Below are 25,548 nucleotides of genomic sequence, written 5' to 3'. Positions count from 1 at the left end.
CACTGTTGCTAAGTAGCATGTCAAAGATATGACATTCATGCTAATTATTTGCATGCTGTGGTCAAATCTTTGTGCATGTCGGGGGTATTTCCTCTCTTTGTAGGCATCAGTGCTGGGGTCGTCACTCAAAACAAATAGTGATTACACATATTATACGGAACACTTTTCTTAGAAGTAGTACAGCAGTGGAAGTGCAAGTGGAACTGATAAGCGGGATCGATACGCAAGCAGACTTTGCTGGAATTTAAAACTCAATAATAATACCCAGGGAAATACTCAATACTGAATCCAATGCTACATGGAAAATTTTAACCCTATCCTGCAAAAGAAGTGATGGTGAAGAAATCATATCTCAAAAGAATTAACTGTTTACTTGTTAATTTAACTCGTTTTCAACTAAATTTCCCTAAATATGACTTAGCTTTAAAAAAAAAAAGATTAATGTCAAGTCTGGAGGTTTTAATTTGTTTTACAAATTATTTAGATAGTTTCATTACAGATTGTGCAGGGTACAACAGATTTCAGAACCTAACAAAAAACAAAAGGGTACAACAAACAACACAATACCTCACACAACTATACGATTAATGGAAAAGTAAAGAATAAACTTTGGGTTAAGTTGGTATAAGTTATACTAAAATAAAGAAGTTCTAAAAGAACACTGTAAAATTGAAACCGTTACTGCCTGCATTTTAAAACTGACCTTGTTGATGGCTACAACAAAATAAGAACCACATTTTATTAAATAGTTGTACAAAGACGTTCCATCCATGACTCTTTCAGCTCTGCAATAATTATTCACAGTTTACCCAACTATACTTTTCATCTCCTAGTTGCTAAGTTATTGATACCAGATGGCTAATATGGCTTTCGGGTAATTGCTTGTAGTGCATGCTGGATAGGTCAACATTTATGATAACTGTTTCAGTAGCTTTACTGACCTCTGAAATTTCGCCTAAACTGTTATGAATGCCAAGTACTTTAGCTGTTAGAGAGAGGAAGATCAGTGGGCCTTGCTTTCTTCATCGCATTGCTGTGTAAAGTTATCAGCAAGAGGAGGCAAACAGGGCACTGTTGCTATCAATACCATAGCAAATGATTATCTTAATTTAGTATTGTTGATTTTTACTATTAATTAATATCTGAGTATCAATTTTGCTGACAACCCATACAGTGCACATCCTGTTTTTTCTTCTTCTCACTGCTGAACTTTCAATAAAGTTATCATGCATCCAAAGTTCAGTCATGCGGTCATTTATGTTCGATTAACAATTGTTATGAAAGTTTAGTTTAGTAACTGTCCAAAAAAAGTTACCGGAAGGATATCAATATGGCTGCTAACTAACAGGACGTGCTTCTAGAAGACTTTGGTAGGAGCCATCACTTTGAATTTAAAGTTATGATGTACTTTAATAGCAGTAGCAGTAGTTTAGTAGCAGGCTTGCTACATCATGTAACACTGTGCATTTTAGAAAATAGTTGCTAAATCTGCAAAGAGGAATAAACCTCAGAACCAGCACAGGTCAGGTGACCACACCCTGTCCACAGAGAAAATAAATTAAAAATGTCTTAATAGAACCTATTAAGTGACTTATTAAGCTCATTAAGTTAGCTATTTTGTGCGACTGCCCTGATGCACCAAAACATAGGGCTTTCCCCACCTGCAGAATAACACTTTAGGTACTTTGAACTCTCAGTGTGTTACAGTTTCTACCACTTGAGCCAGTGGGCCGGTATCTGAACTGAACACCTTGGCATGGCAAGACAGCTGGAAAAGTCAGTTTTGTTGATGCCCTGTGGCCTCATATTTGCACTCGACCACACCTTACTTTGAAGAGATCAAATGAAATTGAGTTTTTCCTTTTTAACCATTTCTACCAGCGTGTTGTTATTTATGCACAGTTCACTTGTCAGGACTTTCTACAAGGTGCCAAAAGCAAACGAACTGCACGTGTGATAGTTATGAAACATATATTGTATCCATTTGTTTACATTAAACCACATGTGTGGCCACACTATTTGAATAGTTCAAGGAATCTGACGTAATTGCAGGCTCATTGAAATTGTAATAATAATATCTTTTTGCCACTCGCAGGGTTCATATTACCATGGCAACACTGATTCCAGCAACACTTGCTTTCTTGGCCTTACAGGCTGTTATTGAGCCACTACTGCAAAGGTTTTTTATTGTGTCACACCCATAAAGCAGAGGCCACCAAAGAAGCATATACCTGAGAGGCAGGTTTACTAAACAAATTGTACCATGCCATTCAATACAGGGCTGCAAATCCTTTTGAAAATTACATGTCAGTACACAACATTAAAAAACTTGTGTCTAAAATTGACCTATTATGCTTTTTCTATGTGTTCTGTATTGTTGTATTGTTCTGTATTGATGAATCTGTATAGGGTTACAAAAGTCATAGTGATAAGGTTTAGGTTGCACATTGGCCAACAACACCTTAGTACCTCAATTTCCTTTTCTGTGCTCCATGAAACAAGAAAACTTCTGAGTGTGAGGCTAGCATAATTTCTGGTTGTCGTTTTCCTCAAAATCAATGCTGCTACTACCGTAATACTATAAAGACTAACAAAAACCTACTAAAACCTAAAACAAAAAAGCAAAACAGAAGCAAAAAACTTAAAAACTCATTATCAATACAACTAATGTTTGTAGGCTACGTACATCATACCACCACTTCAGACTTTCCAAACTGATGTCCAAACTTCACTCCTTTCGCCCTTTTATGCTCATATTATATATGAGCTAGGTCCGCGTTTATGCAAGCTCTCCCTGTGAGATTACTTTCAGGCTTTTCCATTTTATTTTTTTAATATCATTTTACAACCCCTTACACGCACATGGGCAAAATTGTTGGTTAAATTCTTTTCTATGAGCTCTGATCTAAATCTGACTATAACATGAAACATGTAGTCTGGAGAAAGCACCTTTTAAACCTGAAACAGCTAGAGCAGTTTACTCATAAGGAGTAGGCCAGGAAATCTGACGACATGTGCAGAAGTCACACTGACAGACAGCAAAAGAAATATTAAGTTAAGGGTACTATAATTTTAATTCTATTGAACCACAATTCAAAAGCAATGTCTGATTTTCATTAGCTAACTTTTAGCAGTTATTTCAGTGACCATTGTGGATTTTTCTTTCTTTAACGTAAGAGTACCAATACAGGTATGAGGTAAGCTCAGCAGTATGGGTAGTGTTGGCCTCAGCTGTCCAATACAGTGGGGCAAAAAAGTATTTAGTCAGCCACCGATTGTGCAAGTTCCCCCACTTAAAATGATGACAGAGGTCAGTAATTTGCACCAGAGGTACACTTCAACTGTGAGAGACAGAATGTGAAAAAAAAATCCATGAATTCACATGGTAGGATTTGTAAAGAATTTATTCGTAAATCAGGGTGGAAAATAAGTATTTGGTCACCTCAAACAAGGAAAATCTCTGGCTCTCACAGACCTGTAACGTCTTCTGTAAGAAGCTTTTCTGTCCCCCACCTGTATGAATGGCACCTGTTTGAACTCATCATCTGTATAAAAGACACCTGTCCACAGCCTCAAACAGTCAGACTCCAAACTCCGCCATGGCCAAGGCCAAAGAGCTTGGGGCTCCACGCAAGATCTCATCCCGTGGGGTCAAAATGATCATGAGAACGGTGAGCAAAGATCCCAGAACCACACGGGGGGACCTGGTGAATGACCTGCAGAGAGCTGGGACCAAAGTAACAAAGGTCACCATCAGTAACACACTACAACGGCAGGGAATCAAATCCCGCAGTGCCAGACGTGTTCCGCTGCTGAAGCCAGTGCATGTCCAGGCCCGTCTGAAGTTTGCCAGAGAGCACATGGATGATACAGCAGAGGATTGGGAGAATGTCATGTGGTCAGATGACACCAACGTAGAACTTTTTGGTATAAACTCAACTCGTCGTGTTTGGAGGAAGAAGAATACTGAGTTGCATCCCAAGAACACCATACCTACTGTGAAGCATGGGGGTGGAAACATCATGCTATGGGGCTGTTTTTCTGCCAAGGGGACAAGACGACTGATCCGTGTTAAGGACAGAATGAATGGGGCCATGTATCGTGAGATTTTGAGCCAAAACCTCCTTCCATCAGTGAGAACTTTGAAGATGAAACGAGGCTGGGTCTTCCAACATGACAATGATCCAAAACACACCGCCCGGGCAACAAAGGAGTGGCTCTGTAAGAAGCATTTGAAAGTTCTGGAGTGGCCTAGCCAGTCTCCAGACCTCAACCCCATAGAAAATCTGTGGCGGGAGTTGAAAGTCCGTGTTGCTCGGCGACAGCCCCAAAACATCACTGCTCTCGAGAAGATCTGCATGGAGGAATGGGCCAAAATACCAGCTACTGTGTGTGCAAACCTGGTAAAGACCTATAGTAAACGTTTGACCTCTGTTATTGCCAACAAAGGTTATGTTACAAAGTATTGAGTTGTATTTTTGTTATTGACCAAATACTTATTTTCCACCCTGATTTACGAATAAATTCTTTACAAATCCTACCATGTGGATTCGTGGATTTTTTTTTCACATTCTGTCTCTCACAGTTGAAGTGTACCTCTGGTGCAAATTACTGACCTCTGTTATCATTTTAGGTGGGGGAACTTGCACAATCGGTGGCTGACTAAATACTTTTTTGCCCCACTGTATGTACCTGTTAATTCTTTTTTTAATTCAGTGGAAATATAACATGAAAATTATGAGTACCAGTTACAACTTGTCAGCAGTAAGGCTCCATTTGGTAGTCCCCTCCAAAAACATACTTGCTGTGCAACCCTGTGATCTGAAGAATAAGTGAGCTGAGTTTTAAAAATAAACCCATTAAGAAATTAAATACCTGTTACACATTACAGTATGCACAGCAGTGATTTTTTTTCCTTTTTCATGAAAGAAAAATCAGTACAAGTCAACAAGCCCTCAGAGACTTTACCTTGTCAACTGTGATCACTTTGCCCAGAGAAATATTCACAAACTAAACATACCCACAAAGAGATGATGATTCCTTTGATGTTTAAAGCAGTCTCTCCAGAGGATCGTTTAAGGAAACAGTCAAAAAACTGTGGAAACCTGATCATCGCTAATCAAGACTACATATAAGACTTTCATAATGTCATGGGACGTGTACTGTGGGTTGTGTGAAATTGCCACCAGGCTCCTGTAACATCATCACTGACACAGCAAATGAGTAACAAAGAAAAACAATGAAAGAAGAAAGTCTACTGTTAAAATTGCACACTTTTAAAACCTCACACTACCGACTACCTAAATTTTTTTTAAATAGAGAAGTGCCAATAAAACCAAAAAGAAAGGACATGGAATGAAAAAGGAGGCAGGGCGAGGATCACCCCTGAAATCCTCCAAAGCAGGCACTGTGTAGTGGAACAACAGACACAGTGGAGTCAGGATGATGGATGAGGAGCCAGCAGGGGTTAATGAACAGACAGATCGATTCTGAGCAGCCCAGCTATATACTGAACACAACCTCTATTAGCCTTAGGTTCCTGATGCCTGAAAACCATGCTGACTGTTTGCTTCATTAAGATTACAATCAATGGTATCATCCTATGCAGTTTTTCAGTGTGATGTTGTGCCAAGGCACATTAAACATGAAAAAAATCCTCATTTGTCCAATTTACTGGAGCCTGTGCTAAACTCTAAGTGAAATGTACACAACCTGTAATCATTTGGATGATGAGCTCAGCAGTTGAGAAAGGTCATAGTGAATGCCAATAGCTTCCAAATTGAGGCAAATTTTAAGATGTTTTCACGATGTTCAAAATATAATATGTAATAAAACAGTAACCTGTAATGTAATCTGCATCTGAATCAGTTCATAAAAAGACCATGAACAGTTTGAAGGGTGGTTGTAGCGTAAGAGAGGAGGGCACCGCCTAATCGGAAGGTTGGTGGTTCAATCCCCGTCTGCTCCAGTCTGCATGCCAAATATCCTTGGACAAGATACTAACCCCATGTTGCTCCCTGATACATCCACTGGAGTGTAACAAGTTGTATAAAGTGCTCAGAGTAGAAAAGTGCTAATTCAAGAACCAGTCTTTTTACAATATATTTATGCAAGCTCTATAAGTCATAATTATGGGTGTGTTACGGCCCTAGCAGGGCCGCCTCCTGAAGTTGTCTGTGTGGGCGTGTTCGACCATCTCTCCTGCCTTAGCTGCCACCTTTTGTCTTTTGTGCAGCTGACTCTCGTCAGTAATTAAAAGTATTTAAGCCCAGGGACAGGTGAGCTCTGTACAAGAGTGCCATTAGTGTGGTTTTCAGCTAGAGAGCTGCACTCTTTTTGGCTTACTTTGTACTTTATTGACTAATGCTTGAGTTTTGTTTGTTTCTTTAAACGGTAATAGTGGCTTGTCCGTCTCTTTTAGTTAGTATTAATAGAAACTCTGTAATTTAACCTTTATGCCTCCTTGACTCCTTTTTCTGACCTGGACACTTTTTGTTACTTCCCCCTCACCGCCTAGACCCCTCAGGGGAACGTAACAGGTGATATTAACTAACTTTTTAATTGTTGTGTTTCAGGTTCTCTGCATTTTAATTTGTATTAGTAATGTCCACTGTGGTAAGTTATTGCCAGCTTTTAGGATTATCCGAAATTACTGTTGACTTTTTTTGTCAGGTTTGGCACTGCAGTCACAGCTTTAAGCCATCCATCTATGCAAAACTCGTTCTGCTAACATCTCTTCCACTCAATGCAATACAATCATATTAGGTGCAAAATACGACATGCCATTTTTTTTTGACTAATTGTAGGGCAATTTGTAGTCGAATATTCTCTTCCCAAACCTTTGTGCACAATAAAACGCACATCTTGCAGTACATCTTCTAAATACTGTAGTGGCCTCTGCCATGACATTGTTAAGGAGTAAATGTGGCTGGATTCTCTGCCCTTTTGCTAAATCTTCCTTCATAGTTCGAACAATGTAAATGTTATAAAGTGAAGTGGAGGAAAGTAGGGCATAATTTTTTTTTTTTTTTTTTTGGACTACTCAGCCATACCCTCAGTCTACTTCACTCTCTGGCATGGAGCCTTTTTGTTTCCCCTGTCTTAAAATTAATTATTGGCATCCTAGGTAAGACTGCTGTCCATAGAGCTGTCCATTCAAAAATCCATTGTGGAACTACTGTTTAAATCGTGAGTACTTTATGAACACTTGCTGGTTCAGCAATTCAAGCTTGCCAGGCTCTTTGGTGCTCAATGAATCAAAAAATAAAAAATCACTCTAATTAACAATTTGTTCAAGATATTTTTCCTCAAAGTTAGAAGCCTTCCAAGTCATAAAAATGTTTTAAAGAAACACCATGCCTACACTGCGTTCCTAATCACACAGAAAAAAAGCTGCTTGACATCTAGCAAATGACTAATTCCAGTAGCTTTTTCATTCAGCTTCCTCCATGTTATTTGAGTAGCTAACATGCACAGATTACGGTGTCCTGCAGGTTTTAGATCTCACCTTGGGTCAACACACCTGAATCACATGATTAGTTTGTTACCAGGCCTCTGGAGAACTTCAGGACATGTTGAGGAGCTAATTTAGCCATTTAAATCAGCTGTGTTGGTTCAAGAACACGTTTAAAACCTGCAGGGACACTGGCCCTCAAGCAGGTAAGTCAAATTTGCATGATCTAATGCAAATGTGACAAATTGTTCATTGTTCGGAATTTGCAAGTTTACGTCTTTGTTAATACTACAATTCACCATTTCACACCTTCGTAAGCCATTACACAGAGTCAAATATGATGACAAACAAAACTATCCAAGTATTTGCTGTGGGAACCGCTTGACAAGAGCGGAACAGCCAAAAGAGCGTGCTTCTGATTAAGACAACTTATCTATTGGAAGTTAATGTGAATGTCAAGTGTCAGCCGTATAACAAAACGCTTTACTTACTGTGGCTGAATTTGTCTATTTTGTCTCAAGAGGGAAATAATGATCTATTTCTGCATTTTGTCTCCAGTGCTGTCACACTTGTCTTCTAGTAGAGCTTGATAGCCCTCTCCCCCACCCCCTCACTATAGGACACTCAATCTTTTCAACAAAGAACTTTCATTTTATTAACCTTGTTTCCTTTTGATCTGCATTGCTACCTGCTCACTGCTTTGCATCTGCCATTTTCCTTTCTTTTCATGTCTTAGATTAATTTTGCCCCAGTCACCTGACCAGCAGCTGAATTGGGCTTTTGTGTTTGACTGGCCTCATCTTCTTTGTCAGTCCTTCATTGTGTATTTCATTATATATCCTATATCCTTCATTAGACTTTGCCTCATCCCCCTTCCATTAATCTTCCGGTGGTGTTATGGCCCTTTCCTCAAAAGATTTTACCAATGCATCCTCCAGCAAACGTGTGACGTACATGTCAGGGGTGTCATGGTCTGCGGTGGGTGGCTGGAATTTCCATAAGGCTCCTGAACTGACCTGGGATCCGCCCCTGGGCAGGGCCAACTCCAGCTCCCGCACACCTGGAGCCTATTGCAGGCAATCAAGCCAGAGGGATTTAAACCACACGTTGATGTTCATTCACTGCCAGTTCGTCATCAACACATGTTGGTAACAGGCCGTATACGTTAAGTTCTTGCTGTGATTCATCCTGTTAACACGACTCTCTTGTGCTACAGTTGCTGTATCCACCTTGGCTCACACTCCACCTCTGGACTCAGGATACCTAGTAATCATTCTGGAAATCTCTCTGTGCCTCACCTGCCTGCCCTCCTGCCATCACACTCCATCTGAAGCCCCGGATCTCAGGCCAGCTTTTCCACGCCACTCAGCCTCCCCTGGATCTTCATCACCCCCCTCTCAACACTCCATGTCCCTAACTGCAAGTAAGAATTGCTGCTCTTACAACTGGCCACTGCAGAGCTGCCTTCACTACCTACCTAACTCCTATATCCTCTTCCTTCAGTGTGACTGTTCCCCACTCAGCTCCGTTCCGCATCTCAGGCCTCATTCCCTCGCCATAGCCACGTTCCCCAGGCCACGCCGCACCAAGACTCCACGTCTCGCTGTTTTTTGTCTTTGCCACGTTTTTCTCTTGCACTTAAACCTAATAAATTGTTGCATCATCTGCTGTCTCCGCTCTGGGTTTCTGCACCTGAGTCCTGTTCAGTACCGGCCACCCGGCCACGTGACAAGGGGTATTACAGATCAGTAGAACAAGCTTGGGCTTCATGGAGAACCAAAGTTGGCCAGATATCATTTCCACTTTTTTTTCCCTCTACATTAAAACATCTGTCTACAGATAAACCTGTCACTTGAAAATCTAATTTCCCACAATTTAATCCAGAGAAAGTAAAACAAACCCTCTCGGTGCATTTCATTTCTACTCTGTCCAACACCATTAGCTACTCTCTCCTTCCTGCAGCTTCCCCCAAAAGCTAATTGTTTTGCTCCATCAGTTGAACACCATAGGGACAGTCACAGATGAGGGTGTATTGTGGCTCTTCAGTGTGAACAATTATTCACGCAACACCTGTTAAACCTGTGAATGCCCTGTACTTGTCAAAATCTCAGTGTAATCCAGTGCAGCGGTAAAAGCGCACTGTTAGCTGATCTGCTCCCCTCCAAATCCATCCTGAAGTGTGCATGAAACTCTGTGTAGTGTCACCTTTTTCTTCAACAAGTATTCTCTTTGTGTGAGGCAGTTTAAAAAAAAAAAAAAAAAAAAAAAAAAAAAAAAAATAGCTATCAGAAGGCTAAGTGTGAAAAGTATAATGGGTTATAGAAATAAACACATTCCTCCATCACTGCCAGGGGTGCATTGACCTACAGGAGGACACCCTTAAATATTCAACTGTGCAGCGTTAAGTCTATGACAGTCAGCTTCATCATGGTTTGCTTTGGAATCACCCAGTGGGGCAAAAAAGTATTTGGTAGCCACTGATTGTGCAAGTTGTCCCACTGAAAAAGATGAGAGGTCTGTAATTTTTAGTCTAGGTTCACTTCAACTGTGAGAGACAGAATGTAAAAAAAAGAAATCCAAGATTTTAAAGAATTTATTTGTAGAATGGTGCAGAAAACAAGTATTTAGCGCCTACAAACAAGCAAGAATTCTGGCCCTCACAGAACTGTTACTACTTCTTTAGGAAGCTCTATCTTCCACTCGTTACCTGTATTAATGACATCTGTATGAACTCATCATCTGTATAAAATACACCTGTCCACACCTTCAGACAGTCAGACTCCAAACTCCGCCATGGCCAAGACCAGAGAGCAGTCTAAGGACACCATGGGCAAGATTGGATCATCTCAGTCTTGTGTACAATCTCCTATAGGCAAGCAATTATGAGAAAATGGAATAAATACAAAACCACAGAAAATCTCCCTTGACCTGGGGCTCCATGCAAGATGTCACCTCGTGGGGTACAAATGATCTTGAGAACAGTGAGGAAACAGCCCAGAACTACACGGGCGGAACTGGCCAGTGACCTAAAGAGAGCTGAGACCACAGTAACAATTTTACTATTAGTAACACACTACATGGTCATGGATTTAAATCCTGCAGCACTCGAAACGTCCCCCTGCTTAAGCCAGTACATGTCCTGGCCCATCTAAAGTTTGCCAGAGACCAACTGGATGATTCAGAGGAGGATTGTCAGATGAGACCAAAATAGTCAAAGTCTTTGGTATAAACGTCACTCACCATGTTTGGAGGGGGAAGAATGCTGAGTTGCAGCCCAAGAACATCATACTCACTGTGAAGCATGGAAGTGGAAACATGTTTTGGGGCTGCTTTTCTGCAAAGGGGACAGGACAACTGATCCATATTAAGGAAAGGATGAGTGGGGCCATGTATCGTGAGATTTTGGGCAAAAACCTCCTTCCATCAGTGAGAGCATTGAAGATGAAATGTTGCTGGATCTTCCAGCATGACAATGATCCCAAACACACCACCTGGCCAACGAAAGAGTGGCTACGTAAAGAGCATTTCAAGGTTCTAGAGTGGCCTAGCCAGACCTCAATCCAACAGAGAATCTGTGGAGGGAGTTGAAAGTCCGACAGCCCCAAAACATCAGCTCTTGAGCAGATCTGCATGGAAGAATGGACCAAAATACCAGCTACAATGTGTTCAAACCTGGCAAAGACCTACAGGAAACATCTGACCTCTGTCATTGCCAACCAAGGTTACATTACAAAGCATTGAGGTGAACTTTTGTTATTGACCAAATACTTATTTTCTGCACCAATATACAAATAAATTACAATGCGATATCCTGGACTTCTTTACATTTTACACTTTACATTCTGTGTCTCACAGTGGAAGTGAACCTATGCTGAAAATTACAGATCACTCTCATTTCTTTCAGTGGGACAAGATTTATAATTTACTCAAATTCCATCCATCCATCCATTTTCATCCGCTTTGTCCGGGGCCGGGTCGCGGGGGCAGCAGCCTAAGCAAAGAGGCCCAGACCTCCCTCTCCCCAGCCACCTCCTCCAGCTTATCCGGGGGAATACCAAGGGGTTCCCAGGCCAGCCAAGAGATATAATCTCTCCAGCGTGTCCTGGGTCTGCCCCGGGGCCTCCTCCCGGTGGGACATGCCTGGAACACCTCACCCAGGAGGCGCCCAGGGGGCATCCTTGTCAGATGCCCGAACCACCTCAGCTGGCTCCTTTCGATGTGGAGCAGCAGCTGCTCTACTCTGAGCCCCTCCCGGATGGCCGAACTTCTCACCCTATCTCTAAGGGAGAGGCCAGCCACCCTTCGGAGGAAGCTCATTTCTGCCGCTTGTATCCGCGATCTCGTTCTTTCGGTCACTACCCACAGCTCGTGGCCATAGGTGAGGGTAGGGACGTAGATCGACCGGTAAATTGAGAGCTTCGCTTTTACACTCAGCTCCCTCTTCACCACGACGGACCGGTGCAGCGTCCGCATTACTGCAGCTGCAGCCCCAATCCGTCTGTCGATCTCCGGCTCCCTTCTCCCATCACTCGCGAACAAGACCCCGAGATACTTGAACTCCTCCACTTGGGGCAGGAACTCATCCCCGACCCGGAGTGGGCACTCCACCCTTTTCCGGCTGAGAACCATGGCCTCAGATTTGGAGGTGCTGATCCTCATTCCCGCTGCTTCACACTCGGCTGCGAACCGCTCCAGTGCGAGCTGGAGGCCCTCACCCGATGAAGCCAACAGAACCAAATCATCTGCAAAAATCAGAGATGAGATTCTGAGGCCACCAAAGCGAAAGCCCTCCGCCACTTGGCTGCGCCTAGAAATCCTGTCCATAAAAATTATGAACAGAACCGGAGACAAAGGGCAGCCCTGGCGGAGCCCATCACGAGTCCGACTTATTGCCGGCACTGTGTGCCAAGACTGGCAATAGGGACATTTACTCAAATTTATAACAGGAAAAAAAAGGTAGTAGCCTATGTTCAGAAAAAAAACATTTGGATGGTTAAGACCAGTAAAGATTTTACTGCTTGTTTTTAAAGTTCTTATATTAGCTGTGTTCTATGTTTACATTCAGCTCCCAGGGGTGTGTACTATGAAGTAAGATTAATGGCTTAGCGAGCTATGTCGAGCTTGCTTTTAAATTAGCCAAACACATACAGTAAGATTCAAGATTTTTTTATTTGCCATTTACGCACAGGACCAACAGTCTATGCACATTGGAATTCTTGTACAGAGCTTTCCAGGTCAAGTTACTCTTTTTACAAGATAAAGACAAAGCAACTTAGAAAAGAAAAAAAAGAAATAAAGCAAGGAATGGAGCAATCATAGTATATACTATTTACTATATACAAAAACACTGTACCTAGCTGGAGCAGGTTATGTTCCAAGTCTCGATTTAAAATAATCTGGAAACCCGTTGTTTTCATTGATTTTTTTTTATTTTTTTTTTACAGCATGTTTTAATTCTCTGCTGGGGGAATATGTTTTGTATGTGCAAATTATTAAGCTCTACCTTAGTAAAAATGCTAAATGAAACAAACTGTTTGTTGGATTACCCTAAATTACCAGGAATATTGTGCAGCATGAATCTTTCTTTTTGCAACTGTCTTTTTTTGTGTTCTTTATCAATTTAGAATCATCATAATCATTCTCTGACAACGCCCTGTACCAACACAGAGCAGAGCAGCTACCTGAACGCTACCCCAACAGAGGTCGATTATCTTGTTAATAATTTCACCTCCTCACTACGTACGACTCTGGATACTGAAGCTCCGGTGAAAACTAAGGTCTCTAATCAGAAGTACCTGACTCCGTGGTATAATTCTCAAACACGTACCCTAAAGCAGATGACTCGTAATGTGGAGAGGAAATGGCGTGTCACAAATTTAGAGGATCGTCATTTAGCCTGGAGAAATAGTTTGCTGCTTTATAAGAAAGCCCTCCGCAAAGCCAGAACATCTTACTATTCATCACTGATTGAAGAAAATAAGAACAACCCCAGGTTTCTCTTCAGCACTGTAGCCAGGCTGACAAAAAGTCAGAGCTGTTTTGAGCCAACCATCCCTTTAATGTTAACTAGTAATGACTTCATGAACTTCTTCACAAATAAAATTTTTATCATTAGAGAAAAATTACCAATAATCATCCCACAGATGTAATATTATCTACAGCTACTCTTAGTACCATTGATGTTAAGTTAGACTCTTTTTCTCCAATTGATCTTTCTGAGTGAACTTCAATAATTACTTCCTCCAAACCATCGTGTCTTTTAGAACCCATTCCTACAAAACTGCTCAAAGAAGTCCTGCCATTAATTAATTCTTCGATCTTAAATATGATCAACCTATCTCTAATAATCGGTTACAGTGGGGCAAAAAAGTATTTAGTCAGCCACCGATTGTGCAAGTTCCCCCACTTAAAATGATGACAGAGGTCAGTAATTTGCACCAGAGGTACACTTCAACTGTGAGAGACAGAATGTGAAAAAAAAAATCCATGAATTCACATGGTAGGATTTGTAAAGAATTTATTCGTAAATTAGGGTGGAAAATAAGTATTTGGTCACCTCAAACAAGGAAAATCTCTGGCTCTCACAGACCTGTAACGTCCTCTGTAAGAAGCTTTTCTGTCCCCCACTCGTTACCTGTATGAATGGCACCTGTTTGAACTCATCATCTGTATAAAAGACACCTGTCCACAGCCGCAAACAGTCAGACTCCAAACTCCGCCATGGCCAAGACCAAAGAGCTTTCGAAGGACACCAGGAAAAGTATTGTAGACCTGCACCAGACTGGGAAGAGTGAATCTACAATAGGCAAGCAGCTTGGTGTGAAAAAAATCAACTGTGGGAGCAATCATCAGAAAATGGAAGACATACAAGACCACTGATAATCTCCCTCGATCTGGGGCTCCACGCAAGATCTCATCCCGTGGGGTCAAAATGATCATGAGAACGGTGAGCAAAGATCCCAGAACCACACGGGGGGACCTGGTGAATGACCTGCAGAGAGCTGGGACCAAAGTAACAAAGGTCACCATCAGTAACACACTACAACGGCAGGGAATCAAATCCCGCAGTGCCAGACGTGTTCCGCTGCTGAAGCCAGTGCATGTCCAGGCCCGTCTGAAGTTTGCCAGAGAGCACATGGATGATACAGCAGAGGATTGGGAGAATGTCATGTGGTCAGATGAAACCAAAGTAGAACTTTTTGGTATAAACTCAACTCGTCGTGTTTGGAGGAAGAAGAATACTGAGTTGCATCCCAAGAACACCATACCTACTGTGAAGCATGGGGGTGGAAACATCATGCTATGGGGCTGTTTTTCTGCCAAGGGGACAGGACGACTGATCCGTGTTAAGGACAGAATGAATGGGGCCATGTATCGTGAGATTTTGAGCCAAAACCTCCTTCCATCAGTGAGAACTTTGAAGATGAAACGAGGCTGGGTCTTCCAACATGACAATGATCCAAAACACACCGCCCGGGCAACAAAGGAGTGGCTCCGTAAGAAGCATTTGAAAGTCCTGGAGAGGCCTAGCCAGTCTCCAGACCTCAACCCCATAGAAAATCTGTGGCGGGAGTTGAAAGTCCGTGTTGCTCGGCGACAGCCCCAAAACATCATTGCTCTCGAGAAGATCTGCATGGAGGAATGGGCCAAAATACCAGCTACTGTGTGTGCAAACCTGGTAAAGACCTATAGTAAACGTTTGACCTCTGTTATTGCCAACAAAGGTTATGTTACAAAGTATTGAGTTGTATTTTTGTTATTGACCAAATACTTATTTTCCACCCTGATTTACGAATAAATTCTTTACAAATCCTACCATGTGGATTCATGGATTTTTTTTTTCACATTCTGTCTCTCACAGTTGAAGTGCAAATTACTGACCTCTGTCATCATTTTAGGTGGGGGAACTTGCACAATCGGTGGCTGACTAAATACTTTTTTGCCCCACTGTATGTACCACAGGCCTTCAAGCTGGCTGTAGTTAAACCTTTACTCAAAAAGCCATCTCTAGACCCAGCAGTCTTAGCTAATTATAGGCCAATCTCCAACCTTCCTTTCATATCAAGAATCCTTGAAAGAGTAGTTGTCAAACAGCTAACTGATCATCTGCAGATGAATGGCTTATTTGAAGAGTTTCAGTCAGGTTTCAGAGCTCATCACAGCACAGAAACAGCTTTAGTGAAGGTTACAAATGATCTTCTTATGGCCTCTGACAGTGGACTCATCTCTGTGCATGTCCTGCTACACCTTAGTGCAGCATTCAATACTGTTGACCATAATATCCTATTAGAGAGATTAGAACATGCTGTAGGCATTACAGGTACTGCACTGCAGTGGTTTGTATCATATCTATCTAATAGACTCCAATTTGTGCATGTAAATGGAGAGTCCTCTTCACACACTGAGGTTAATTATGGAGTTCCACAGGGTTCAGTGCTAGGACCAATTCTGTTTACATTATACATGCTTCCCCAAGGCAACATCATTAGAAGACATAGCATACATTTTCACTGCTATGCAGATGACACCCAGCTCTATCTATCCATGAAGCCAGATAACACACACAAATTAGTTAAACTGCAGGAATGTCTTAAAGACAAAGAGCTGGATGGCCGCTAACTTTCTGCTTCTTAATTCAGATAAAACTGAGGTTATTGTACTCGGCCCTGAAAAGCTTAGAAATATGGTATCTAACCAGATTCTTACTCTGGATGGCATTACCTTGGCCTCCAGTAACACTGTGAGGAACCTTGGAGTCATTTTTGACCAGGATATGTCCTTCAACGCACATATTAAACAAATATGTAAGACTGCGTTCTTCCATTTGCGCAACATCTCTAAAATTAGAAATATCCTGAGTGACGCTGAAAAACTAGTTCATGCATTTATTACTTCCAGGCTGGACTACTGTAATTCATTATTATCAGGATGTCCAAAAAACTCACTGAAAAGCCTTCAGCTAATCCAAAATGCTGCAGCAAGAGTACTGACAGGGACTAGAAAGAGAGAGCATATTTCTCCTGTTTTGGCTTCCCTTCACTGGCTTCCTGTTAAATCCAGAATTGAATTCAAAATCCTGCTCCTCACATACACTGTCTTAAATAATCAGTCCCCTCTTATCTTAATGACCTTGTAGTACTATATCACCCTATTAGAGCACTTTGCTCTCGCTCTGCAGGCCTACTTGTTGTTCCTAGAGTATTTAAAAGTAGAATGGGAGGGAGAGCCTTCAGTTTTCAGGCCCCTCTTCTGTAGAACTAGCTTCCAGTTTGGATTCGGGAGACAGACACTATCTCTACTTTCAATATTAGGCTTAAAACTTTCCTTTTTGCTAAAGCATATAGTTAGGGCTGGACCAGGTGACCCTGAATCCTCCCTTAGTTATGCTGCAATAGACGTAGGCTGCCGGGGGATTCCCATGATGCATTGAGTTTTTCCTTTCCAGTCACCTTTCTCATTCACTATGTATTAATAGACCTCTCTGCATTGAATCTTATCTGTTATTAACCTCTCTCTTCCACAGCATGTCTTTTATCCTGTCTTCCTTCTCTCACCCCAACCGGTCGCAGCAGATGGCTGCCCCTCCCTGAGCCTGGTTCTGCCGGAGGTTTCTTCCTGTTAAAAGGGATTTTTTCCTTCCCACTGTTGCCAAAGTGCTTGCTCATAGGGCGTCATATGATTGTTGGTTTTTTCTCTGTATCTATGAAGCGCCTTGAGGCGACTTTTGTTGTGATTCGGCGCTATATAAATGAATTGAATTGAATTGAACGCCTCTGACTAGAGTAAGCTTTATTCAAGAAGAAGAATTATATGACTTGTGAAACCCCTCTATGTTTATGTGCGTACACAGAGTCTGGAGCAGAAAGCCTGGCTTATCAGAGAAAGTTGATAACCACCATAGTGATATCGGTTCTCTCCATCTGGGTTTCAGGTTTTGTTGAGCCAGATAACACAAAGAAAGGCTGGCTGCTCTAAACTTCGTCGTACTGTAGTGCTCAGGTCTCTCAGATCCACTTGCAAAAATCTCTTACATTTTCAAACAAAATTGTGTCAGAGCCTTTGCAGTCGCTGCTCCGTGGGTGCAGAATTAGCTACGACTTGACATAAGCATGTGCTGCTATTGGACCACCAGAGACCTCTGCTTTTAGTCTAGGCTCAATGCTTGCCTTTACTCTCTGGCCTTTCCAGCCCACCAATCTCTCTTTATCGTTATATCTGTAGCTCTGTTTATCCTCTGCTGTCCTCTGGTTTTGTCATTATGTCTTAATTCTGTATTCTCTACTTATACTTATTACTTTTTAAATGTATTTACATAACTGTGTGTAAATATGTAAACATTCTACAGCACTTGGACAATGAAAGCTGTGTTTAACTGTGCTTTATAAATCAATGTTACATACTTACTTAACCAGAACGGGGTTAGCTTTAGCTGGCACTAGACTGAAAACAGCTTAAAACATGGAGGCCATTTTTGTGCTTATATTTAATTTTAAATCTAATAGGGCCTCTATTTTTTATCAACGAAGTGTATAATAAAAAAACCCCAATTATTTTATAGATGTTTTACAGAGTTGCAACATATATTTTTGTTGTGCCTCTTACATTAAGGGAAAGCTAGTCAACAAATTTACAGGCCATGCCAGGAAAACTGATTATGTGTATCTACTCTCCCCTTCTACTTGACATCCTGAAGTATGTTTTTATTACTGATGATCATGCCTACTAACATTTTAATTTTTCCACTAATTATGCTACCATACAACTACAGTTAAATTGTTATAAAGGGTACTTCTGTCAAAAAAGTGTTGACAAAATGAATGAAATTACTGCAAACAGTAAACTATGAGCCTCTGGTGGGTCCCTGGTGCTTCGACAGCTACACACACAAATAAACTAAACTGCTGTAATTTAGTAGAAACCCTAAGTGAGAGGGGAAAATTATGTTAGTTTGACATTCCAACCTTTGCAATACTGCCGGGTAACCTCTCCATCATATCTGCACCACAGGGCTTTCCCATCTATCAAAGGTGCACCAAGGGAGCGCCTGGCCTGTTTCAGGCTTTAATGACTCATTAGGGGCTGCTGTTACATGGGAGGAGAGTCGCTCAAGCAGAGTGGAGCTTGCAGTTCACCTTGTATTTTAATTAAAATGGCTTCATAATCACTTCAGTGAGTGCTCCCATAGGTAACTGTGGAGTTACATTTTATGTGAGAAACAGTTTGATTGCGGTTTGATGTGAGCAGTTCTAAATGTCATTATGCCCCACAGCAACAAGAATAATGGAATCTACTTATTATCAGTAGAAAAATATGTTATTCCAAATAGACAAATGCATTTTTTTGAGTGTGTGTTTCTGACTCTTATTAAATGTGCCATAGCCTTCAAACAGGAGTAAAAAATTGTGGGAATGATTGTATTTAATTAATAATTACATTTAACTAAAATTACATAATTAAACCTGTGTGAGCGTCAACACATGCAAGGTAGCTCAAAGTTTAAGAAAAGAAACATCCAAACTGAGGATCCAGCTTGAAATACATTGAAAAACTGTGACTGATCAGGTAACATGCTTTTACACTTACAACATCAAGCAAAATGAAACTAAACTGAACAAAAGCAAATCAAAGCTCCCACATGTGGGATAAAACTCATCACCTCTTGGTTAACAGCTTAACTTTAGCACTTCTTTAAGGAGGCCATAGGACATGTATGGTAACATTTAACATTTCTTCATCTCAGTCCAACAATGAGAAAGACATGTAACATAGAGGAGGTGAAAAAAAAAGGGTAAATACTCCGTTAAAGATGAGAAAACAACTGCCAAAGACACAAAAGTACTACTGGCTGGAGAATAGGTGCAAAATAGCATCAAAGAAAGTAGATAACTGCAATGGGACATTGCAGGAGCCCAGTTGTAGGATATAATAATAACCACTGCAGCCTAAAAGAGTGCCTGAGGAGCCCAGTTGTAGGCTATTAAGAGTCGACTGTACACTTTTTTCGTGTTTTCCTCCAAAACAATAAGTTCCATTGGAGCCTCTTTGTCTCTCACTAGCAAAGTTGACCCAGACAACACAGTAAAGCTAGTTCTCGGCTACGAACCCGACACGATTTGCATTACAGTTACCCCCCCCCCCCCCCCCCCATGGGAGGGGTTTGTTTGTCAGTTTGTTAGCAGTCTAGCGTCCAAAGTTTTCGAGATATCAGATTTAATTTGGACATGCAGGATTTGCTGTGTATCACTTGTGTTATCTGTTGACAGAGTCTGTAGTGTTTCACTTCTTATTTTATTTCCCTTTTCATTGTACTTTATGTATGGGCTGCTTCACAGCCTCTGTCTTTATCTGTTCATTTACATTAGCTTGTTTTATTTATAGCCTGATTTGACCCTGGGTAGTTTGACTCAGCATGCTTGCTCTTTTTAACAATGCACTGCTGCTCGGGGCTTTAAAAACTAACCTTTTGGCCAAGCAGCAACTGTGGCACCAGGGTTCAGTATTTTTTTTCTCTTTTGTCTTTGAAACCAGATGAGAACTTGAAAAACAAAGACAGACTGAGAGATGGCCACCTGCCAAAATGATTGATAGAAGTGAAGGAAGAGTTTGAGCCAAATTTCCCTAGCATTTTGGCAGGTGGCTGGTGTTAACATGCAGCTTTGGCTCAGCAACTCCCCACACTGCACAGCCTTTTCCTAATTATGTTTCCTCACAGTATGGAGCCCTAGCTTATTATCCTGCAAGTCTGTATGGCAATGTGAATGGGGAATTATTGGAGGAGGCATCTCCACACTGTTTCTGCCTCCTTAAGCAGAATGCACAATAAGGCAGGCTTCGACTGGATTATTATTGCTGAACGCAAATGTTGAATTGTGATCTTTCTTTTCACTGGTGCAGAATTTACATCGCAGGCAACACACTGAAGGATGTGTTGTGGATCGTGTCCCTCTGTAGACCTTTTTAATGTTTCTAAGTACTAATGATGTGTTTTTGTGGCGTGGCAGAAAGTGACAGCTCTGCAGTTGCATATGCATATAGCTTTAGAGAGCTTTATAATAAGGGTTTCTGCAGGCAAAAACATGGATGTGCCATGGGCTCCCCAGGGTCACGTATAGTAGCCAGCCTTGTAGGAACATGAAGAAAGTGGAAAGTAAAGCTCTTGGCTCTTTTAAAGATGACACTTGGGTCAATATCAAAACCCAAGAAGTAGAAGCCTTCACTGCTCACATACACTCAGTGGATAGAAACATAAAGTTCACCAGCGAATATTTGGACTGTTGAGGAGAATGGAAACTTCAACACTGGAGTTTACAGGAAGCCTGCACGCACTCGGGCCAGTATCTCCTCTTTGACTCCCACCACCCTCTGGAACACAAACTTGAAGTAATCAGGACCCTACAACAATGGGCAGAAAATGTTCCCTCTAAGCCAGAAGGGAAAAAGAGGGAACACACATGTAAAGAAAGCTCTAAGAAAAGAACATGTGATCATCGTAATTGGGCCTTCATGAAATCAGCAAAGATGCCAATCTTATAAACAGTACATTTGCATAATGACTGAAACCAGCCCAGTGGAGGAACAATGGACTGGGAGGTCAGTTCTTTAATTTTAATTATGCAAATTCTCAAAAATGTACTGTTTATAAGATTGGGGAAACCTGTAGTCACCTGAGACTGAAGAAGTCACTTGGATGAGTGACGAAACATTTCTCCCACAAAACGCTACGTCCGGATGAACAGGATCAACTTTTGGAGGCCTCCCAAGGGACAACTCCCACTAGGTTTAAATACCCGGGACTCTCCACCATTTGGTCTTAGAACTGAAGAAGCTTCTCGGATGAGAGGAGAAACATCTTCAAGAAACTTAAAGAAGTCCAGTTGCTTTTCTTTCCAAGCTCCTTAGATTACCATGACCTGGATGACTGAGAACCCTCACATCCCTGAAATGTCTCAATGTAAAATGAAATGCAATATCAAATATCACATGTCAGTTTTTCTACAAGACAAAGAAATGCTGAAGTAAATGAAGACATCTATGGTCTAGTATATCAGACATCTATATCTTTCACCTTTTTCAGAAATTTCTGTATTGGATGGTAAAAAAGAAGGAACTTTTCTGTCATTTATTTTTTATCAATTAGTTAATTACTATGGTTTTCAATCATTCAGAAAAGTTACAAAATTCGTGAAAATACAGTTCACATTTTCCAAAGCCATCAAGTGAACCGGACTGGTGTCTTTATTGGGCCAATTCTTGCCGCTGGGGCCATATGTTTGACACTCCCGATCTATACACAAGAAAAACTAGAAATATCTTAGTTCTTTGAAGTCACATATAAAGCAGTTTGTGTGCTGCACATCACCCTGGAGCTGACAGGTGTGTAGGTAACCCTCCAATGTAAAGACGAAGAAACATCACATTTTGGTGACGTCCGTGGTTTCTAGACTTCAGGGAGACTTTGACAGCAAGTTTTTTTTCATCTGAGTATCAAAGTCTTTACATTTAATCTTTATGTTTATATTAGCCTCTCATCAGTTTTGAGCCTGTGAAATTTGGGTTCTGCTCATTAAAAAAATGGCTGCATCTCTGAAACTGTTCATGCATTACGTTGTAAAACCCGCTTAATCAAAACTGACAGCCTGCATTTCAAACACATATTGATAGTTGATTTACAGTCCACTGTTGCTGTGGACAGAGGCAAAACTACAAAACTTGTGTCTTTGACCCAAGCATTATGGAGGGCACTGAATGTCACTCAGCAATAACCTATTGGTAGAAAAAACTGACATTGGTAGATGCTTTAGTTGTTTACTTCAAAGCTGAAAGAAAATGAACTTATTTACTTCACCGGAAGAAACTGAATTTCACTAACTGACACACTATGGGGTCTGGTTGCTACATCGGTGTTAGTCTTTTCTGTCTTTAGTGAGATCATGTGTTCCTAAGGCATAGTTAAATTATAATTTCAGCTGAATGATATAATGTCATAATACCCCATTATGAAAAAGTAATAACGTTTCCTTGAAATTCTTGTTAAAGCCCCCTAAATATAACATGTATGTAAATATTTAACCAGTTTTGAAATACGTTTGTAACATGACAAAATGTGGAACAATTGAAGTGCTGTAAAAACTGCCAAATTGCAGTCCAACCATAAGCCAACATCTAAGTGGTTCGCTGGTGACCTGGTGGATATTCAGGCAAAGCCTGGGTACCTCGCCCAGTATGAAATGCACTATGTAGGAAGGATACGAGAGTACATTTCTGTCCATTATGATCCTTTAAAAACTTTGTTTAAATACCTAAAATGTCACACAATTCTGTTTTTGCTTTAAACAATATCTCTGATGAAAGCATTCTATAAAAGCGATAGAACCCTTTTTTTTTCTTTTGCATGTATATCATGACATCCTACATCACATACATTTGCTTTGTTTCACTTGGCTCCTGTTTCTGCCACCATGACATCTACTTCAAACGGGGGAGTACACTTCATTTGTGAGGAATCATAAAGGTGTTTTCAGCATGATCACTTAGTTTTAATTGTGCTACTACGTGTGTCTGTACCCTTACTGTCTAGGACTCTTTATTTCTGCTGACACATGGGTCATTGTCTGACAGACAGACACACCAACTATTAGCTGGAATTGCCAGAGGATCAGTCACCCCAAGTGCATCAGGTCTATGTAAAAGACAGACCCGGGGCAAAAGGCTGGAAGACCTGACCCAAATCTGTCTTTATACAAGGCCCTACATGTTGCTCAGGGAGCAACTAATAAGATTATTCAAATATCACAATGCAGTCAGCCATATTGGCACTGGTGTGTAGCTGATCCGATGCTTGATTAAAAGGATATGAAGAGAGCAGGAAGATGAGAAGAGAGAGAGATAACGTTCTACAAGATTCCCTAATTGATCTGGAAGGGAAGTGTGCTTAATTGATCTGGAGGATGCTGCACAGGGATGCAGGCACTTTCTGTGTGTGTGAAACTGGGTCGCTGGGGATGTGTAAAGTCTGGAAATTTTTAAATTCACATTGTAAACTAAAGCTAAAGCCAACTAGCACTGTTACGTACACCTGCGAGTTCAGTATACACTCACACACCTTGCCATCAACAACGAGTAAGAAGAGCCCCCCCCCCCCCCAAAAAAAAAAAAAAAAAAATACATCCAGTGATACCCAGTGTAAGGTACTTACATGCCATATTGCGAAGAAAATCAGGGACACACAGAGGACCAGAGACAGCATGTAGCAGAAGGCAGCAAACGTGAACATAATTGAAAAGGGAAACGTGGATAATTTCCCGAGGAAGCACGATCCTGCAGCCAAACATCTAAAACAAAAGAGGCAAGGGGGAAGAAGAAAGAGGGGCAAGGGGTGTATGAAAAGAAAGTTCTCACAGTGCCATAGAAAGCCGAGGCGGTGCTGGCACCATGACTTCGCCCCTCACAATGTTTGCAACAATTTGTTGCAGAAAGCCCCTCTCCGGCTGATCAGCTGTGCGTCCACCCAGCAGCACCAGCAGCAGCGAGGCGACTCCGAAGTCAGAGCTGCTCGCAAATCAGTGCATGATCAGTGGTCGCAGTCCCGGTGAGCATAGAAATCACAGAAAGGCGCCGAGACGAGGAGGTGTCCACGCAGAGCCACTCGGGGAAGGTGAATAAGTAGGTAATCCATTCAGCGGCGGCAGGAGGAGCCCTGCTGCTGCGGCCTCTGCGCTGAGCTGCTGTTAGAGAAGAGCCCTGCCACAGTGCACAGCACACAGGCGGCAATAAACGCTGCTCTCACCCTGACAGACCTATCAGCAGAAGCGAGCGGAGCGCGCAGGGAAGAGCTGTGAACAGGTGGATTTAAAAGAGCAGCACCCGGTGTGCGTGCACGTGCGCGCGTGTGCTTGCAGATTCCTCTCCGCACACTCACAAACACACATACAAACACATACACATCGTTTTTTGTTTGCTAAATACTTGTGACCGCTGTGAATTGTTAGCTCTTGTTTGGCTGTGTGTTTGTGAGAGTATTTTTGTCCTTCGACCAAGTCTGTAACCAGCTAAGTGCTGCAACCAGATATACATACCAGCAAACAAAAGGACAGGAGCAAAACATCTTCATGTCGTGGACGGTCTTTAGAGAAAAAGAAAATGTGCACATTATTAAAGCAAGTACTGACTCATGCACACATGTACATAAATACATGCAAACACATGTAATAGTGAAAATATAAATGTCTAAAATGATCAATTAATTTGAAATCACAATTCATTTCTATCGTAAAGAAACTAATGAGGCCACAGCCTGCAGAACTGATAAACTGTGAGACTAACCCCACCGTCTGGCTCCTTTATAGAATGCAAGCTTTAAATCCTAATGGGGAAAAAAACCCTCAACCAGGTATTTTGCTGTCTGCTGCTCTGCAAAAATATTAATAATAATATTGAGAAAACAGACTGACTGTTAACCATTGTTGAATCCAGCTGTTTGGGTTATCCGTTATTTTTTTCTTCATTTATTAAAGCCACAGACAAATAGCCAAAAGTCCAGAGAGCAAGCAAACAACAGGTGTGTGCTCTCTGAGTTGTTTTTAGCAAAATCACATTGTAATGTTTGATAAGGTCCAATGCTGAGAGTTAGTTTTCATTTTTGTAAGTTTCAGTGTTGATTTTAATCTTTTTGAAAAATGATATCATGGTTTAATTTGTCACAGGTGTGTGTTCACATGCTGAAGAATGTGAGTGTTCACAGCTCCTTTATACGCAAGTGTTAAACTCAGTCTGGCACAGAATGGCTGTGACTGGGTGATGACTTGCATGTTATCATGGTTTGTGTCTGTACCAGTTGTACTCTCTGCTGAGTACTCACACTGACAAATTCAGTCCAATTCAATGTATATAGCATCAAATCACAACAAGGCACTTGCTTCAAGGCTTAAAATATGAAGTGCCTTGAAGCAAGTGCCTAGAGACCCTACAATAATACAGAGAAAACCCCAGCAATCATTTTACCCTCCATGAGCAAGGACATGGTGGCAGTGGGAAGGAAAAACTCATTTTTAACAGGACCCAGGCTCAGGGAGGGACAGTCATCTGCCACGACTGGT

The 25,548-nt window shown here is 41.4% G+C and overlaps 2 protein-coding genes across 6 annotated transcripts in view; one reads left to right on the top strand and one right to left on the bottom strand.

The window, feature by feature from the left end:
• Nucleotides 1-24,300, bottom strand: part of cnih3 (cornichon family AMPA receptor auxiliary protein 3) — a 142,738-nt gene extending 118,438 nt beyond the window's left edge. For 2 of the 5 annotated variants that reach the window (XM_076874270.1, XM_076874271.1), the window contains exon 1: nt 23,649-24,300. In XM_076874270.1, the coding sequence (XP_076730385.1) occupies nt 23,649-23,726 (78 nt within the window). In that variant the 5' untranslated portion in view covers nt 23,727-24,300. The remainder of the gene's footprint in view (nt 1-23,648) is intronic. The other 3 variants (XM_076874268.1, XM_076874269.1, XM_004573666.5) reach the window with 3 other exon arrangements.
• Nucleotides 8,266-9,112, top strand: LOC143412799 (uncharacterized). The gene is made up of 3 exons (XM_076874575.1): nt 8,266-8,597; nt 8,670-8,876; nt 8,957-9,112. The coding sequence occupies exons 1-3, from the start codon at nt 8,351-8,353 to the stop codon at nt 8,959-8,961; spliced, it is 459 nt and encodes a 152-aa protein (XP_076730690.1). The 5' UTR covers nt 8,266-8,350; the 3' UTR covers nt 8,962-9,112.
• Nucleotides 24,301-25,548: the final 1,248 nt, after the last annotated feature.

The sequence above is a fragment of the Maylandia zebra genome, linkage group LG15, assembly GCF_041146795.1.
Source record: "Maylandia zebra isolate NMK-2024a linkage group LG15, Mzebra_GT3a, whole genome shotgun sequence".
Lineage (NCBI taxonomy): Eukaryota > Metazoa > Chordata > Actinopteri > Cichliformes > Cichlidae > Maylandia > Maylandia zebra.
The sequence above is the reverse complement of the archived record's forward strand: the minus strand, read 5'-3'. Positions and strand labels throughout refer to the sequence as shown.

Excerpts from the sequence above, each read along its gene's own strand:
- LOC143412799 (XM_076874575.1), top strand. The coding sequence starts at position 8,351 with ATGGCCCTTTCCTCAAAAGATTTTACCAATGCATCCTCCAGCAAACGT. Across the intron at positions 8,598-8,669 it reads CCAGTTCGTCATCAACACAT|TTGCTGTATCCACCTTGGCT; the intron begins GTTGGTAACAGG and ends CTTGTGCTACAG.